Source organism: Stegodyphus dumicola, chromosome X2 (assembly GCF_044657685.1).
Source record: "Stegodyphus dumicola isolate Sdum_Otavi_A_Nest chromosome X2, ASM4465768v1".
In the NCBI taxonomy this organism is placed as follows: domain Eukaryota; kingdom Metazoa; phylum Arthropoda; class Arachnida; order Araneae; family Eresidae; genus Stegodyphus; species Stegodyphus dumicola.
This window is the reverse complement of record NC_140781.1, coordinates 127,132,911-127,151,933: the sequence shown is the minus strand read 5'-3', so window position 1 is coordinate 127,151,933 and position 19,023 is coordinate 127,132,911. Positions and strand designations below refer to the sequence as shown.

The 19,023-nt window shown below is 33.4% G+C and overlaps 1 protein-coding gene across 5 annotated transcripts in view; it reads right to left on the bottom strand.

Annotated features, from left to right (window-relative positions):
• Ehbp1 (Eps15 homology domain containing protein-binding protein 1) overlaps window positions 1-19,023 on the bottom strand; it is a 255,700-nt gene that overhangs the window by 161,395 nt on the left and 75,282 nt on the right. For 3 of the 5 annotated variants that reach the window (XM_085809696.1, XM_085809695.1, XM_085809698.1), the window contains 5 exons: window positions 17,426-17,484; window positions 17,171-17,303; window positions 14,525-14,568; window positions 12,320-12,437; window positions 9,704-9,803 (listed from right to left, as the gene is read on the bottom strand). In XM_085809696.1, the coding sequence (XP_085665822.1) occupies window positions 9,704-9,803; window positions 12,320-12,437; window positions 14,525-14,568; window positions 17,171-17,303; window positions 17,426-17,484 (454 nt within the window). Of the gene's footprint in view, window positions 1-183; window positions 4,908-9,703; window positions 9,804-12,319; window positions 12,438-14,524; window positions 14,569-17,170; window positions 17,304-17,425; window positions 17,485-19,023 lie in introns of those variants that run through there. The other 2 variants (XM_085809699.1, XM_085809697.1) reach the window with 2 other exon arrangements.

Sequence of the window (19,023 nt, the reverse complement as noted above, 5' to 3'; positions counted from 1 at the left end):
ACTGTGTACGATGTCGAAGGTTCGACTCTGATTCATATAAGATTCCTCAAGCGCCACTACCTGAAGACAGAATAAGAGATGCTTTAATTTTTGAGATTTTTGGTGTTGATTTGACGGGTCCCTTAATTTTAAAAGGAGGCCAAAAAACATGGATCGTCATTTTTACTTGCGCAATATATAGAGCAGTTCACTTAGAGCTAGTCTCATCTCTATCAACCGAAAGTTTCCTGCACGCGTTCAGGCGATTCATCGCTCGAAGGGGTAGACCTGTCACTGTATACTCCGACAATGGAACCAATTTTGTTGGATCAAATAATTTGTTTAAGACAATATATTGGAATTCTATCTTAGAAAACGCAACAGTTAAGAAAATTGAATGGAAATTTATTCCCCCTTCCTCGCCATGGTGGGGAGAGTGGTGGGAAAGATTAATTGGAGTACTAAAGAGAATTCTTCGAAAGGTACTAGGAAAATCTTCTCTGAACTACGAAGAATTGTTGACAATCATTTGTGACTGCGAGAGCGTTATGAACAACCGTCCTCTCACGCATTTGTCACAAGACGTAAAGGATTTAAGAGCTCTCACCCCAGCAATGTTTCTAACAGAAATTCCAGAGACTGGAGTTCCTGAATTAGATCTTTTGGATTCTAAATCCATCAATAAAAGATACCTTTACAGAGCCAAATTGAGAAAAGATTTACGAAAAAGATTTCGATCAGAATATTTAGGGGCTCTAAAACAAAGCTCAAAATTCATCCGCGAACCATCTTCTGTGAAAGTTGGTGATCTTGTAATTGTGTCCAACAACGAAAAAAGGATAAACTGGCCCTTAGCTAGAATCGTGGAAATTTTTCCATCCCACGACGGACACATTAGATTAGTGAAACTGAAAACTGCACAAGGGGAGATTATAAGACCTACTAAGAACCTCATACCTCTTGAACTCAACTTTACAGCCGAGTCAGATATGCAAGTGAGGTACAGAACTCGACGTATAACGAAATCTCAAAAGACTTGAACTACAGGTCAGTTGAGGTCCATCCTCTGTTGATACTGGACCTCAAGGTGGGAGTATCGCGTTTGCTTACTAGAACTTTACTTCCACGGACGCCCTCTGGCGAAAGAGACTAAAAGTAGTCAGTTGAATGGCTGTTGCGTCTAACGGATGTATAACGATAGACCGTCTCCGTATAAATTATGCTTCTAATCATTATAACTTGTAAATATTTTGTAGATATCTTTCATATGAATTAAAATTTCTTAAAGGTTTATAGCTGTGTTTCGCAGTGAATCGAAGTTCATCATAGAGACGGATACCGACAAGAAGGAAAGAAGGCAGTTCAGGGCAGCCCTATTTAGAAGGTAAGTGAACTTTCACTTATCTATTTAATGATCAAAAAATTTTAATAGTACAAAGTTGATAAAATTTTTAACAACTCCCTCACACTGAAAATAGGCCATCATATAAATAAAAGTTTCTAGGCATATGCAAGGAATGCAAATATTTCCTAGGCATGCCTAACATCAATACACATTCTCATCAATTTTAGTTTTAGGTTTTTTGTGATATTAATGTTTTCAAACTGAATATAATTTAGAACTACACATATTGATTAACAGTTGGAACTCGTACACGAAAATGTTTTTTGACCATTCGTTTCATGCACAAATCGAAAATTCTTATTTATATATATAATGAAAATCGAGTAATACTAGCTGTACATATATTAACCAAATCCCCTTGTCTTTTTGTGATATTAATGTCTTTTTTTATTAGAGTATTCTTTTAAATATTCTCATTTGAATTTTTTTTTTTTTTTTTTTTTTTTTTTTTTTTTAAATACCAACATTTTCCCTTTATATTGTAGCAAATATTTCATTATACAAACCCTAACACTCTTCATTTTTCCTTCCTGCCTTTTTGTAATAATAGCTTTCTTTTTCGATGCCATATTTTTATATTATCCATTACTTCAAAAAAAACTTTTTTTTTTTTTTATATATTTTCATTGTATTGCATTGCAATTTGCATCTTTCAGATGGCAGTATTAGTGCAGAATTCTAGAGAGTTAGTGAATTATGTGAAACATGCTGAAGGTTTTTCGCCCCGAGCTATCATTCCATGGCTGAGGAGAAATTAAAAAGAATTTACAAAACTGTATAGCTGTGAGTTGTGCGAATGTCATTGGACAAGGAAAGTCATCGGAAAATAACCATGGTCAAAGTCTCAGAGGTTAAGCAGGCAGAATTTTTTGAGCTAATATTTCAGTTGGAGTATTTTTTTTAAACACTGCATCTCTGACTTTTATTTTGGCCACCACCTTCAAAGCGCTAATTTGTTGTAACTTAATTTTGCTCCTCTCATTTCTTAAATTATTCAGCGAAACCTCGTCTTGTCTCTGATTACACATACACATAAAATACATCTGACACAAAAGCATACAAAAATGTATGACTAAATATTTATGAAAATTTTAGAGAAAAGCTTTATAAAAAGCTTTCAGGTAATATTCTTATTTGTCCTATACGAAAAGCTTCCACTGTCTCTATTCAACTTTCAAGAAAACATTCATTGTTTATGTAAAATAGCTGATTGCTGTCTGTCCTCTTTATATTTTCTCTGCTTTGGAAACTGAATATCTATTTAGTTGAGATTCTATGTAATACATGCTAGAAATGTTAGTACAATTACACTTGTTATAACTGCTGCTGCATTACAATGTCCAGTATGAAAGTCCTACAAATAAATGAGAGTTTATACTGGGTCAATAGTTTCATTAACTGCCATTCCCTATAACATAGCTTTCCTTCTTTGTGATACAAGAAGTTCATATATTATAAATCAATACCTTATGAATCATATCAAATAAGATTCCATTATCAGTTTAAAAAATTAACTAAGCAAAGAGACTTAAAATTTTACCTAAAATTATACACACAAAAACTAATACTGAAATTAATTTGAATCAGAAGAGTTATAAACTATTCAAGTCTGACAACTGAACAAAAAAAAAGGGGGGGGTGAAAAAATGAGAAAGTAGGAAACATGAATAGAAAGGAAAAGAGATTTTAATCTTTTTTTTTTTTTTTTTTTTTTTTTCAATTTTCTTCCAGACTGAACCATTATCATGACATATAAGTAAATAAATTGCATTATCACATTTCAGACCAAAACTGGTGTGAATTCTAGAATGCTCAAAAGTAATTATTTTTACCTCAGCCAACTCATTGTTTTCACATTTACAAGAAAAATCTGACATGTAGCTGCAATAGAAGACCATTTCCTAAAACTGGGAATTGCAGTGAACTTCAGGGTCCTTCCCATACCTTCATTTTTGACAAATGCTCACCTCAAGAAATTCGGAACATGCTCTTCACAATAAATCCGTAGCTGAAGTTTGGGTACCTGCAAAACTGTTTTATCTTCTTCCAAGGGCCCCCTATTTTCGTCATATGTACAGGGTGACCCAAAAATCTGTTAACAATAGAAAATTCAATAATTCATGGAATAATGTAGGTAGAGAGGTAAAAACTGGCATATGTGTTTGAATTGACATAGGGCTTTACTGAAAGCAAAAAAAGGCCATCACATGGCACTCGGCAGCACAATATCAGTGATACCGCATGAGAAGCCTGTATGAAATGAGCTGAAGTGAGAGAGGGAATCAGTCCCTTTGTGACTTTATCACTTTTCTATCCTTCCTTCCGGGTGTTGATCATGGTGTGATGTGGATTTATCACATCAATCATGAACAGACCCTTTTCCTTCAGAAATGCGTGATTCTACTTGTGAGAACACAGAATTCTCACAGTGAACACTGTGGCAGCATAGATTCTTGTCGTGCGTGGAAGTGTATAAAATCTGGAAGGACTGGTTTGTCTTCCTCTCTCTTTCCCCTTTTCTGCCTGACGTCGTGTTAATGAGTGTGTGGGCCTTCGGGCCATACACACTCAGCTCTCGCCATCGTTCCTGCATATTTTGCACGTGGAATGTCGTCGTATTTTTGCATAGAAAGAAGCAGAATTAAGAGATCTAGTATCTAGAGAAAAATGCATGTTTTGAGACTCACTACGTCCTGCTGACGTGAATAACAGAAAAAAAAAAAAAAAAAAAAAAGAAGCTCCAGCAGATTAGCAATAGGTGTTCTACTCCAAGATGTACTTGACCAGCGATGTGTCACCACGTGATGATAAACGTGAAAAAAGAAGAGCTTACACATGTGTAACAAGACCGCGCGATAATACGAAAATGAATATGAGAAAATTTCGACTGCATATAATTTTGATGAGACAGGATTGCACGAAGGGTCACGTTTTGGCACTCACCGAACATTACATTTTTATTTATCGCATTGTGTGTATCTAAGTTATGATATTTTAATATTTTATATGTGTGTGATATATGTTACTTATTTAATCCAGAAAATGTGTTTGATAAAATAAATGTGAGATTGGAAAAAAGAGTTACGACTCATGCATGCATTATTGGGTAAGTCATTTTATTCTATTTAGTAAAGATCATGCAATGTACTAACCACTAAATTTTAGTTTAACTATTTACGCAGAATTAATTTTTATTTGATACTCTTAGTGTCGTTAATTTTAGGCGGTCACGCCAGCAACACATTATTGGTGCCATAATACAACACTACTGCTCAAGCTTTCAGTATGACGGGTGTGAGGTGCGCTGATATGTTACAGAATCACATCATCCCTAGTGTGGCTAATAAGCACCTATTCGAAGGTATGACTTTTACGCAGGATGGTGCTCCACTCCATATTGCTACATGTGTGAAAGATCTCTTACATCATTTCGTGAGGATCATGTGGTGAGCCACCCCTTCCAATATGCTTGGCCTCTCGGTTCCCAGATCTCAATCCATGTGACTATTGGTTGTGGGGTTACCTGAAATCGGAAGTCTACCGTGATCATCCAACCTCATTAGAGATGCTAAAAGACAACATGCAACAGTAATTTCTCACCACACCTACAGCTATGCTGTACAGTACTTTTCACAACATTGTCCCTCAACTACAGATATTGTTGATAAATGATGGCTGACATGCTGAACATTTGTTTATATAGAACATAGCCCTTGCTAAAAATCAGTTGTTATGCTAATTACTGCTTTTGTTACCATATAAAGTGCCATCTGTTGGCCATTTTAAGCACTTTTTTTGCTTTCAATAAAACTTTGTGACATTTCAAACATGTGTCAGGTTTTTACCATTTAACCTACATTATTCAATTAATTATTGAATTTTCAAATGTTAACGGACTTTTGATTCACCCTGTATATGAAGCAGGTAGAGGGCTCTTACAAACTTGAAACCAGATGGATTCTATTATACATATATATACACATACAGACATAAAGAAAGAAATTTAGAACGACTTTGTCACAAAGCCCAAAATTATGAAATTCAAATAAATAAATTAAAAAAAAATCTATAAATTAGAATTCTATTTATAGAATTTTTTTAAATTTATTTACTCGAATTTCATTTTTTAGTCTTTGTGAAAAGTTGCTTCTAAATTCCTTTATGTATGTACTGATCAATTTTCTGCGGCATAATGCACAAAACTTCTAGAAATAGTTATGTATTTTTATTTATAACTTTTTTTTTGTTTATGTAATATATATATCCATCTTCTTTTAAATTTAAGCATATAAATGTTCTTCTTTTAAATTTAAGCATATAAATGTAGTTCAGCAGGACTTTCAAGAGCTCCCTGAACCTTCGGGCCCCTATGTAATGGAATTCCTTGCATACTCTTATTTATGCTACTGTATGCAATAACTGATAGTGACTGGACACTGTATCTTGCCTGTTGGCAGAAACTTCAAATTATACCTCTGTAGTATGGCACCAAGTTGCATTGTCAGATAAATGTTGTTTTCTAATGTGCTAGGCTGATGTAAGGATAAAATGTAGTATGTACAATAATACAGACCATGTTCCTATTCCATTAACTTGATTTTCTTCAAAGCATTAATGGTTCCTAAATGGTGCGGATAGCATTCTAATTATCTAAAAAGGTCCTTAAAATTACTTGTGTGCAAAAAACCCATGGTAAATGATCACTTAAATTCTTTGATGTATGGCCCACTAGTGTCCAGTTAGATAATCCTCACAGATGTGTTAGTTGCAATGCCATTTCAGCAGCTTTCTCTTTGTTTAACATGAATACGAACCAGTTTGCCTTAGAATGGACTCAATGCAGGCATTCTTATTATTAAGCAAAAAGCCTTCATATACTTTGCCTTAAACCAAGGATTCCCAAACTTTTTAGCCTATGAGCCATATTTTTTTTTCTTTTTTTTTTTCCATGAAGCATTGAGGGCTAAGACATAGTTAGTTCATGATACTATGATGATGTAATTATGATGAACAGTATATGCATTTTAAAGAAGGCAGCGAGATTTTTGCTACTAGATCTATACTGCTATGATAAAACAGAGATTTGCTTTTCCGACTTTCATGCAGTTGCATCTAACATAAATTTCTTAAAACTGCTTAAAAATTTGCTGAAATATTCTTGTCCCAGAATATTAGATTTCTTCCATTTGCAATGTAACTTTGCTTTTAAATAGGATTAATTCCCCATTGTAACAATTTATCAGAACATTTTGCTTACGTTTCGATTAGGTGCAAATTTTCGCTAATAGGTATTTCATCTTTTGATTATGTTTATGTGGGGGTGGGGGATCTTCAAATCAAAATAAATAACAACATTCCTTAAAGAAAACTTAACGTTTAAACAAAATCACTGATGAAAATTTCTAGGACCAAACCTAGAATACTACTATGAAAGTAGGTAAAGATAACACACAAAGTTTTCATTCTTATAAAAAGTATAATGACATATTTTTAACAGAGTATTATGGTATTTTATTCATTACAAATTTAGAAACAATTGTATAATGTTTATAATATGCTTTATACAGAATGTGCATGACAGGCAATGTATTTACAGATTGATTATCATATAAAATACATTACCTGACACTGAAAATGCAACACCAAGAAGGAGTGGCCAGAAAGTGATGAAACTCGGCAAACATAGAGGCAGCAAGAGATCTTTATTTCAAAATGATATGCACAATACAGAGTGAAAACAGCATCCATTCAATAGGTTGTAGGACCATTTGGATGGCGATACACAAAGCAACACATCTAGGTACAGAGTCAATGAGACTACGAATGATGTCCAGAGGAATGGCTCTCCATTCCCTGTCAACCATTTGGCACAGTTCATCTTCTGAACACGGCAATGGCTGGGTCTGCAAATGGCATCCAATCACATTCAAAATGTGTTCGACTGGTGAAAGCTCAGGAGAGAATGGTGACCAGAAAAGCATCTGAGCACCTTCCAGAGCACGTTGGTTGACGGAAACAGCACATGGTAAGTTGTTATCTTGCTGATAAAGGGGCACTGGGCACTCCTGAAGGTAGGGGACTGTTACCGGCTACAGCACATTATTCACATATCATCAGGCCGTCATAGTACCCTGAATATGAACTAGAGGTGACCTAAAATCATATGCATTTGCATCCAAACCATGATTCCATGATCTCGGGCAGTAGGGCATTCTGTATTTGCTTCTGGAGAGGACCTGTCTCCATATCGATGCCACACTCATATGAGATGACCGTCATTGGAAAAACGGAAGCATGACTCATCTGAGAACATGACCCTGTGTTTTCTATCATCCACATCGCTTGAGCCCACCACTATTGCTGACGTTGGCATCTATGATCTGGGGTCAATGGCAGTCTTCTTAACAAACGCCACAAGTGCAGGCCACCAATCGATGGCAAATAGTTCTGGTTGATATCGGAACATCCAGGGTGTCTTCAACGTGCTGCAGAATGAAGGTAGAAGTGGTTTGCAGCTGCAGGTGCCACACCACTTGTCGGGGATGCATCGATTCACACATGCTGACGTCACTCTGGCTGCCACTTGAACTTCTCACATTTCCTTGTTTCAATAATGATCGCCACATTTCCTTGTTTTATCCATTATCGCCACAGCCAGTGCACTGTGACATGCCCAAGTGTGTATCAGCTCAGATTTGCCGTATGGAGCAACTTGACCTTCTTAATCTGATAATATGCCCCTTGTAGAATCGTCTGTCTAATGGAACTGCCTCCGTTTACAACGACCTGGCATTCTCCGCAATTACACACATTCTCTGAGACAAGAACAAATTTTCCATGATGATTTCCCTATTAGAAACAATGGTACGAAAGAACATTCAGCAGGTTTCTTCCCTTACATGTTTTTTAACATATGCCGGGAAGCTGCAGATTTCACATCATTTGCATAACTCAGTGATGTTCATCTACCCTGAAATTTTCATAATTTTTGGACCACTCCTTTTTGGTGCTGCATTTTCAATGTTGGGTAGTGTAGCTAATGTGTAAGTCACATTTTTAATTTTTAATTTTATGTAATTACTTTAAAAACCTTGGGAGGGTTGAACTGAAGTTCTTTCTCGTGGGCCAATCTGCCCTGCAGGCCATAGTTTCTTGACTTATTATCATGACTAAATAGCGATTTGATTCTGCGGCATTGAGTGCTTCCGGCTATTAGGCTTGTCTCACCAGTTTCTTATAGACCAGAGTCTTTCTGAGCATTACCTTATCCTATGAGCCATTAGGCTAATCTAACTACATTTAATTTTAGTTCAACATTATTTCTTAATTTTAAGCAAGAAACGGTGGCTTGCACAAACCCAAACTGAGTCATTGTTACTTCTTTATATTCAAATAAAAGGGCTATTTACACACTTCTTCTGACCTTGTCGGTCTACAATTTAAGACAAGAGGATTATTATAGTCTTTCTAAAGCTCCTAAGTATATGCTACCCAAGAAAGTGAGGCTCTATAGCCTTAAATAATTAACCTAATCTACCCTTTTACAGTTTTAGCAGATCCTGATGAATATACATATTTCAGCAGGAATATTCATCACCAAAATAGATCATCTCTTGGCAATGGCTCGAAAAACAATAACCATATATTTTACATGATCTGGTCCTCCAAAGCTTCCAGATTCAAAACATATTTATTTTCACCTGAGCTCGCTCATCAAATAAAACATCAGGTTCACTGATTTCTGGACCATCAGCCAAGTTGAAATATGGACAATAAATGACACAAGTTTCTATTTAAACTATTTGTTATAAAGTATTCTTAACTACAATATATAAATGGCTATGTTACATACATTGTAAATGAACTTTTACAAAGGTATTATTAAATTTTGTTAATATTCTAAAACAAGACTATATAGAATGTTTCAAAATGAATACTCTTTTAGCAATCTGAAACTAAGGTACATAAAAATGAAAGGCTTCTCATTTAACAACTCACCCATTTGCAGTCTTTATATACAATACATGTAATAAGATACAATATAAATATATATAATATATACATATATTTTTATATACAATATAAATATATGTAATTATATGTAATAATGCTTTATAAGATTGTTAAACTTTATAAATTATGCGTTTCTTTACAAGAAAACTGTACAAATGCCAAAAAAGGCAAAGCTTTTTTAAGTGAAAGGGAAAGAAATGCCTCTGCTTTTCCATATTTTAAAAAAAGGAAAAAAAAAAAAAAAAAAAAACACTTTCTTCATTTGCAAGGTAAATTGTGTTCTTAAAATGCAAATAACACACTTACAAGATGTTCAGTTGCATCTGTCTACGCAGCAATGCATTCTTTTCATTCACAAGAGCAAACCACTTTTTCATCAGTTTGTCTTCCAAAACATCACTGTTCTCTACACACATTAAAAAGTAGAATACAGCATTTAGTTTCAGATTTATACACCTCTTTTGACAAAAAAAGAGGTTAATTCAGAACAAAATATTTTAATTAAAATGTCAAAAATTAAAATTTTGTAATCCTCTACAATTAAATGTAACAGGTGTCCTAAGGGTAACAAAATAATTGACAATTTCCTTAAAAAGTACTTTAAATAAACAGATATATGAATGTTTCTGATGAATTTTCAGAGCAAATGGAAGATAAAAACAACGTGTAAAATTAGCTTTATCAAAAAGCATCTACAACTCCTAGATTTCTAATACTCTTCAAGACACAAAAGAGATATTCCTAGGGAAGGCTACTGCGATACCAAAGGGCCTGGGTTTTAATCGCAGAGAAGGTATGGATGCTTGTAAATGTGGTGTCTGTGCGGAATGAAGGCACTCTAAATATATGGGAAGCAGAAAATCCTGTGAAGAGGCTGTGGTAGGAGAAGAGGGGTGGAAGACCCTCACACACATCCCTCCAGGATGCTCTCCTTCAAGACTGGGGGTGGGTACCGTGTTTCTGAGTGAAGTCATACTGGCACATGTATGGTGTTCAAAACTCTTCACAATGATAAGACGCAATCTTGTTGTCCTTGTCATGATGAATTTTGTGGGCTTCTACTGATATCAGTCAGGCAATAGAGATAAGTCACACCAACAACAGAGATATTCCTCTCATACTTTAATAATTATAAAGAATTTTCCAATCAGCTTATACAGTGGTGACCAAAATTGTGGACACTTTTGGAAATTTTTATGTTTTTGAACTTTGTATGCTTATAGAAAACGTTACGTTTCACAAAATGCAAACTTGTATATATCATTTTAAAGAGAATTTATTACTGAATTCAATACAAAACACAAAATTCAATTATTTGCAATACAAAAAAAGTTAAACGATAATAGTTATCGATATACATTAGATAGTGATGATTGCAGTGAGTTATCAGTACTTAGTAGGGTATCCTTTATTTTTGATTACAGCTTCACATCAACGTTTCATTGAGCTGACAAAAGTTGTAAGCTCTTCTTTCATTATTACATGATGCCACGAAACAATTATAGCCTCAATTAGTTAGTTCCCTTTTATTTGATACACGCCTTATTCGGACAAGAGTTTTCAAACGGTGCCACAAATTTTGGATAGGATTGAGGTCAGGACTGTTTCCTGGCCATGACAACAGTTTAATGCTCTTTGTACGCAACCACTCTTTTGATATTTTGGCCGTGAGGCAAGGAGCAGAATCCTGCTGAAAAATAAACGAAGCATTGTTGGGAAAGAGATCTCTGATGGAAGGTAGAAGTTTTGGTTCCAGAATAGTGTCAATGTATTTTCTGGCATTCAGTGTCCCATCAATGACATGAAGGCGACCAATACCATCTGCTGACATGCATGACCAAATCATAAAACTAACTGGATTCTTCACAGTTGCTCGAATGCAGTCAGGATGTAGCTCTTCTCCTATTCTACGTCTTACATATTTTCGCCCATCACTAACGAATAACGATATCTTAGTTTCATCACTCCATATAACTTGTGACCACTGATCATCTGTCCAATTAATGTGTTCCTTTGCTCACTGTAGTCTTTTTTTTCGTTGCTGAAAATTAAGATAAGGCTTTTTTCGTGGAATTCTACCTCTCAGTCCAACATCTGTTAATCTTTTCCCGATTGTTCTCGAACTAACAGAAACACCAGCATCATTCAGATCACTTCTGATGGCCGCTGATGACATTTTTCTATCTTGGAGAGAGTCTTTTTATTCTTCTGTCATCAATAGATGTGGTGCCCCTTTTTCGACCTTTTCCTCCTCTGTTTTTTATTGAATTTGTCTCCTGATATCGTAAACAAAACTTTCGGACTCCAGATGTAGTCACTGAACCACCCACCTGTCTTCCAATTTCAGCATAGGAAAGACCACTTTCTCGTAACACAATAATATTACATCTCTTTCTAGGTGTCCAGTCTACTCTTTTATTTGATGTCATTGCTTCTTGACTAGTTTTTACAAAAATTCCTACTTGTAATTGCAGTGTATAAGAAACAGGTCCTCCTTCTACAGAACAAAGCAAAATAATGAATTGTTTCAAGTGTAAACATGATGTCAGCTATTACTGGCAGTTACTAACATTTTATTGGTTCTCAGAACAAGAACAGTGATTGGCCAGGAAAGCTAGACATTACAAACACTTCATAACTGTGTTTTTTATTTATATTAAAGTACATATAACTTTTTTTTGTATTGAAAATAATTAAATTTTGTGTTTTGTATTGAATTCAGTAATAAATTCTCTTTAAAATGATATATACAAGTTTGCATTTTGTGAAACATAACATTTTCTATAAGCATACAAAGTTCAAAAACATAAAAATTTCCAAAAGTGTCCACAATTTTGGCCACCACTGTATTTTAGCAATAGTTGTTAATAATATTTAACTCCAGAAATTAATTAATAATTAAATATTATTAAGTAACATTACCTTTCATAGCAACACGTAACTTTTTTTCCAAAGGAGCTGCTAGCTTATCAATTTGTTTCATCTTTTTCTCTACATCTTCTAATTCCAGATATATGTAATGGCTGTTATCTAATGAGTGCTAAAATAGAATAATTTATTATTATTATAATTAAAAATATTATAAAAATGTAAACTGAGAGACTAACACATTACTCTGATTCTTCAAATACTTTTAAATCCTCTTCAAATAAAAAAAAATGACAATTAATATGCAATAACATAATGATTAGATAAACTTTAGAACAGAATGAAAAATGAAGGAGTGCTGCAGTAAAAACGATATGAAGTTGATTCACTGACATTTATACAGATAATAAAGATTACATTTTAGGAAAAGCAAGTGAATGAGTGAAAATTATGCAGAACACTCAAGGACATTTTTTACAATTCCTATAGAGGTCTTAAAAACAGTTCTAAAATGTTGCAACTTATATACAGCAAAACTGACATGCAACATGCAAGAGATTAAACATGAATTTTAGATTACAACACACTATTCCATAACAGAAGTGCATTTGCTAATTCAAAATTATTTATTAAAATACATTTAACTCTTCTCATTTTTCTGTTGCTCAAATTCAAATTTGTTACTTCATGAACACATACAGTCATAAATTAAGGATCATAACAATTCTGATATATACAGTTATTTAACATAGACCAAAAGTACATATATCATGATATATAATTTGATGTTATAATAAAAGAAACCAACAATCATGGATGAAATAAAAGAAATTTGGAAGTCATCATATTTATTGGCTTATATCTTTGCACAAATTCAGATTTTAATATTTTACAGAAATGTTAATATGGAATATGATACAAATGGATACAGATGCATAACATACAACAATATGGCACATGCCAGATGAAATTAATGAATTATTCCTGACAGCTAGTTCCATTCCTACAACAATGCTTTATATACAGTTTTGGACGGGAACAAATATGAAGATTTCTCTTTACAATGTATCACCTGAGCATATCCCAAACACGTTTGATAGAAATGAATCAGGAGGCCTTGAAAACCAGTCTAAGTGCTGGATGTCTTTCATAAATGATGAGGTCTGCCTAATGAAAACACATTACCATCCATAAAATGTGAATATAGACCTGGTTGCATCTCTAAAGACGCAAACATAATAGTCAACATTCACATCTCAATAAATCTGGCCATTAGCAGTACCTCCATTAAAGACATAAAAAGATGTGAGAAACTACCAAAAAGCCACACATACCAGAACCTCTACTCAAAGTAGAACTTTCTGTTTATATACATCCACATAACCATCAGATGCCTATATGTCAAGTACCAGAGTTCAGAAAGAACTTGGAAGTCACTGGGCAACCCTGATTATTTTTCTATACACTGCATTCTAGTATCATGCTATGTGAGCTCTCCTATGGCTTGGTATCAGTGGCATGCACTTCCTATGTCAGTGGAACTATATTTGTTAATGTGCGAAGTAATGGTTTGCTGGGACATTTGTATTTCAGTATTTCTCACAATATTTCTACTAAGCTCTCTTCTTGCACTAAGCAATCATCTTTCTGCAAGTCGACCCAAATAGGGATAATATGAGTATTTGTTCTACTATGTAGGAAATTTGCATCATACCATAGCATCATGTGACATTTCTGGTCATTTCAGTCATCTGCCACAATCTAGCAGTAACACTTTGTGAAATTTGAATCCCGACTCATTGCATATTTCCTGGATCTCACACAGTTCAAGTTAGCCATCTTCATAAAATGTCATCCATATGTCATAATCCACTAGAAAAACACAGCACTCATAAAAACAATGCACAAAACATGTGGGTTCTCCAGATACCTCTTAGGAAATAGGAATCATTCGCAGCAGGAATCCTCTTTCATTACCTTATTTGCCAGTACATTTTCCCAACAGGCATTAAGTGCATTAGAGTACTATGCATAACACATACATACTTTCAAGTAGAATAATGTAATGTAATGCAAGTTTCTCTCAAATTCCCTTTGATCCTTAATTTATGGATATGACCATTTTATAACGTATATTTCTTGCCAGTAATTCTGGCAATTTTGCAGAAAACTAAGCGGATTAATTTCAACACATAAATAGCTTCTCTCAATAAAGTAGCAGAATATTTTATATATATATATATATTCTTAGAAACATACCTGTGTCCTGGAAATTGGCTTATTTGGAAATGATGACTGAACACCTAATTAAATGAAATGTTCTTTATTTTGATATCAAATTATAATAAATAAAACAAAATAGCAAGGTGTAACAGCTGATAATTAAATTAATAAACAAAATTCAGAAATTTTTTTTTTCCTCTTATGGCCAATTATTAAAAGAAAAAAATAAAGGTTAATTATAATTATATTAAAGCAAAGTGATAATGAAATGCATATATTGGCTCACCCCCCAAATTCTGCAGTTTTTCAATTCAAAGCATGTTTTCTCCTAATCATTTTTCTACTGCTGACAGTGAGTGACCTTGTTGAAGCAGATATATAAATATGTTATTTCTCATCATAACTGTGTAATTCTAAAGTGTTGCGGCATAATTTTTGTTTCAAAGTAGTGCTATGAATACAGAACCCAAAAGTTTATCATGGTCTTTTACTTTATAAAAGGAAAAAAAATTCTAGTCTGACTGCTGGTAAAATTTCTGCTATGCATGGAAAAAGTGCTCTCTCTGGTGATAAAGTTCGAAGCTAATTTGAGAAGTTTATGCATGGAAATTTCAGCCTTGTTGCTTGCTCTGTAAACAAGGACCTGAAACTATTGATGAAAATCCAAAGTACATAGTTCAGGAACTGTTATAGAGAATAAATATTCCGAAACATACAGCACTTTATCTGCAAAACATTCAGGTATCCAGACATCATAAATTTTATCAGCATCCAAAAATAAAAACGAGCTAGTCACCTCATCAGAATGCCCCAAAACAGATTTACCAAAAACAATATCATGTACAAGCCAATAGGCACTTGAAACAGAGACAGACCAAAATTCAGATGGCTAAAAGTCATTAACTGGAAAACTAAGTAGGGAACACTAAGGGCCAAGAGTAAGATAGCTTGGAATGAAATTCCAAAGAAGGCCTATCATTGGCTGTTGAGTCACTGAAGAAGAGAGTACATGATAATTTGAGGCAGTTATATGAAGAAGGAATGTAAGCTCCTGTGATGTCCATATTTTTACAGAGCAGAATATGCTTACTCGAGTTTTAGCATGCAATTCTGTCCAGAGAAAAAATAAATAAATTCGTTTTTTCAAACGGCTCATTACTGATAATGAGAAGTGGATACTATACAATATTGTTATAAGAAGAAAATCATGGGGTAAGCTAAAAGAACCTCTTTAGTATCATCCAAAGGGGGATGCATCTGGAAAAAGTAATGCTTTATGTATGGTGGAACTACAAAGGAATTGTATACTATGAATTGTTGCCACCAAATCGGATAAAATATTTGGAAAACTACTCTTCCCAAAGGGCAGCTTTAAAAGCTGAAATTGAAGCAAAGCACACGAAACTGACAAAGCTTCAAAGCTGTTGCCTTCCGTCACAACAATGCCAGACAAACACTTATTGAGTATGGCTGAGATGTTTGTATCACCAGCCATATTCACTAGACTATTCTCCCTTAAATTTTCATCTCTTCAGGCACTTCAAAATTTTCTGAATGGTTTGGAGTTCACTTCTTTGCATATTGACTAACAGCATGTCAACAACTTCTTTATGAATAACCCAAATGGCTTTTTATAAAGGACTTTCCCTGCTGCCTGAAAGATGGCAAAAAGTCCCGTAGAATAAAATGGTGCTTATGTGATTCAATGAAAATTTCTTATGCATTTGTACTGCTTCTTTTGTATTTAACACGAAAAAATACAGAACTTTTGGGACTTATTCATCCTCGTGTAATTAAGGGGTTCAGAATTCTTCTTTGTGAATTTTTTTTTTTTTAGTTAGCCATTTATGCTAGCTGATGCAGTATAGTATCCAATTTCAAATAATAAATAATCCAACACTTCTTCCCCATTAATGAAAATTTTTTCCAATGCACTAAATCAAATAATTGATTTTGATTACTATGTAAGCAACATGTACTTTAAGTTAAACATAGCTGAACTCTGTCAAAAATATATGTATAAGGTTCTATGTAATTGTTTTAGACCTTACAAAATCGCTAAACTCTAAAAATTTATAACAAACTTTAATAAGCCACATATGAGCAATCTGAAAGAACATTAAATCCCCCTTAACCTTGCCCCAAAACAATATGGAAATAAATATCATGATCATTGCATTTTTTCCTAAATTCATAATTCATAACCAGTTAAAAATGTATATTTTTCACATCTTTTCTTAGTAAGTTTGTCTTTGAGAAACTGAGTTGTATTGTTACATTTTCCCATACTTGATAGTATGTTAAGTTCTTTATCTGAAATTTACAAATCAGTTACTCATTCTTTAATTTCAATCCATATTTTTTATTTACTTACTCACCCTTCTTTTAAATAACAGTTCCAAACTAAAATAAACTTATAGCCTTCATTAGGTTTTTTATATAATTTCCTTGATTAGCAAAAAATCAACAGCCTTACATTGTTATATAGGGCGCAAAAGAAAAACAAATTTAAAACTAAAACAATTTTTTAAAAAACCCAACAATCTATAGAATTTAATATATTAAAAAAAATTCAGCATTTAATTACTTTAGCAATGGTAATAGATTACATACAAAAGTTTAAAAACTATTGCTAAGTCTAATTTAGTTACAATGCACAGAGAAAGAACTATTAAGTTATACCTTTTCTGGCAAAGGTTGATTTCATGGAATGCACACCTTTATACTGATCTGGTATGCCTGCATGAAATAGATCAGGGGACTGGTCTATAATTTTTTTTGAATTACTTTGCAAGAGCAAATTGTTTCCGTTTTTCTACATGCATGAAAAGAAAAATTATTTAATTTTACAGTCACCATAAAATAACTGCAATCAGATTTTTTTTTCACTCAAAATGCAAAATAATTCAAAAACACGTTGTTTTATAAAGGTAATACCTGATTTTCTGCTAAAATATTTAAATTTTCATGACTGCAGATATTGGATGAATAGGATCCTGTACATAAAAAATGTACATATATTAGCAAAAAATAAATCAAACTGTAATAACAGCTAGTTATAAAGTAATATAAATATGTAAGTATTAACTTGTATAGAACTGTCATGTCAATTTGTAGCACTAAAATATTTATGTATATTGTTTTTTTTTTTTTTTTTTTTTTTTTTTTTTTTTTTTTTTCTAATGTACTGGGACAAAATGCACTTTTCCAACGAGCTTCAGCAACAAATTTTGGGCAAAAATTTAGTCATTTTTTAAAGGTTCAACCAGCTGTGAGAGCTAATAATTACTTGAATATATAATTGTGATCTAGAATTTTTTAGATTTTACATCCACTGTCAAATCAGCTATGGTTGCTTCTAAGCTCTGATAATCTTATTGAAATTTTACATTAGCATCTTTAAAATCTGTAATGCAGGTATCAGCAGGTGTTTTAATACACTTTTATTTCAGGAGGAATTTCCCCCCCCCCCCATAAACTTTTATTTCCTTGAGTTTCGGATTTTCACAGCTTGTTCTCCAAAGATTTACCGTCCATACCCAAAATTGCAGAACTATTCTAGCTTCACCGCATACTGATTATTTTGATCCCTAATGTATCTACAGAAACCTTTTTAGACATAATAATAGTAAAACTTCAATTTAATTAAATCTTTTAGTTCATAATTTACTCTATACCCAAGACAATGTAACAATACAACAACTAAAGGTGTCTAACTTAATGAAAATACATGTACCTAGATGCTAACCTTTGAAATTTACATCTATGTGTTGGCAAATTGGCATCAATCCTTACTGCTTACAGAGAATGTTAAGATAAACTCAAAATGAAAAAGTTAACATAAAACTTTATTACTCACAACTTGTGGGTTTACACTTAATACAAAATAAGTTAAATGCAAACATTGACTTTCGCAGATTCTACTTTTGCATAATTTGCTGTTTCGTACAGTTTTTAAAATTAAATGTTTTAAAAATTTTTAATTGTAAAATAATTAAAAAATTTGCTTTTTCGGCTCATTCATTTTGCCTGCTCCGCCCCCTTACCCTTATCAGCAGGACTCCTAAGCTTCACATGATTAAGACAAAGATGGAAATAATTAAATATTCTGAAAACGGTGAAATTTTTTTTGCTACATTCGGACATTTGGAGAATGTAAACAGATATACAATACGTTCACTTTTGGAAAATATGAGTAAAATTAAGGAATATGTTAAAAATTATGAAAATATATCTTCAGTGATTGTTTCCAAAAGACATAGCATAATGGTGGATGAAATGGAAAGATCTTTGCGATCAAGGATTGATGATCAACATCAAAATAATGTCCCTCTGAGTTTTTCAATTATTCATGCTAAGGCTCTAGTTTGCATGAAGATTGGGTGACCAGATTAAAATCAGATTCAAGCACAGTGTTTCATGCAAGTAATGGCTAGTTCAACAAATTTTAAATGAGATCTTCTTTACATAACATTAAATTCAGTGGAGAATCGGCCAATGCAGACAAAGATGCTGCAAAAGAATTTGTTTCCTCA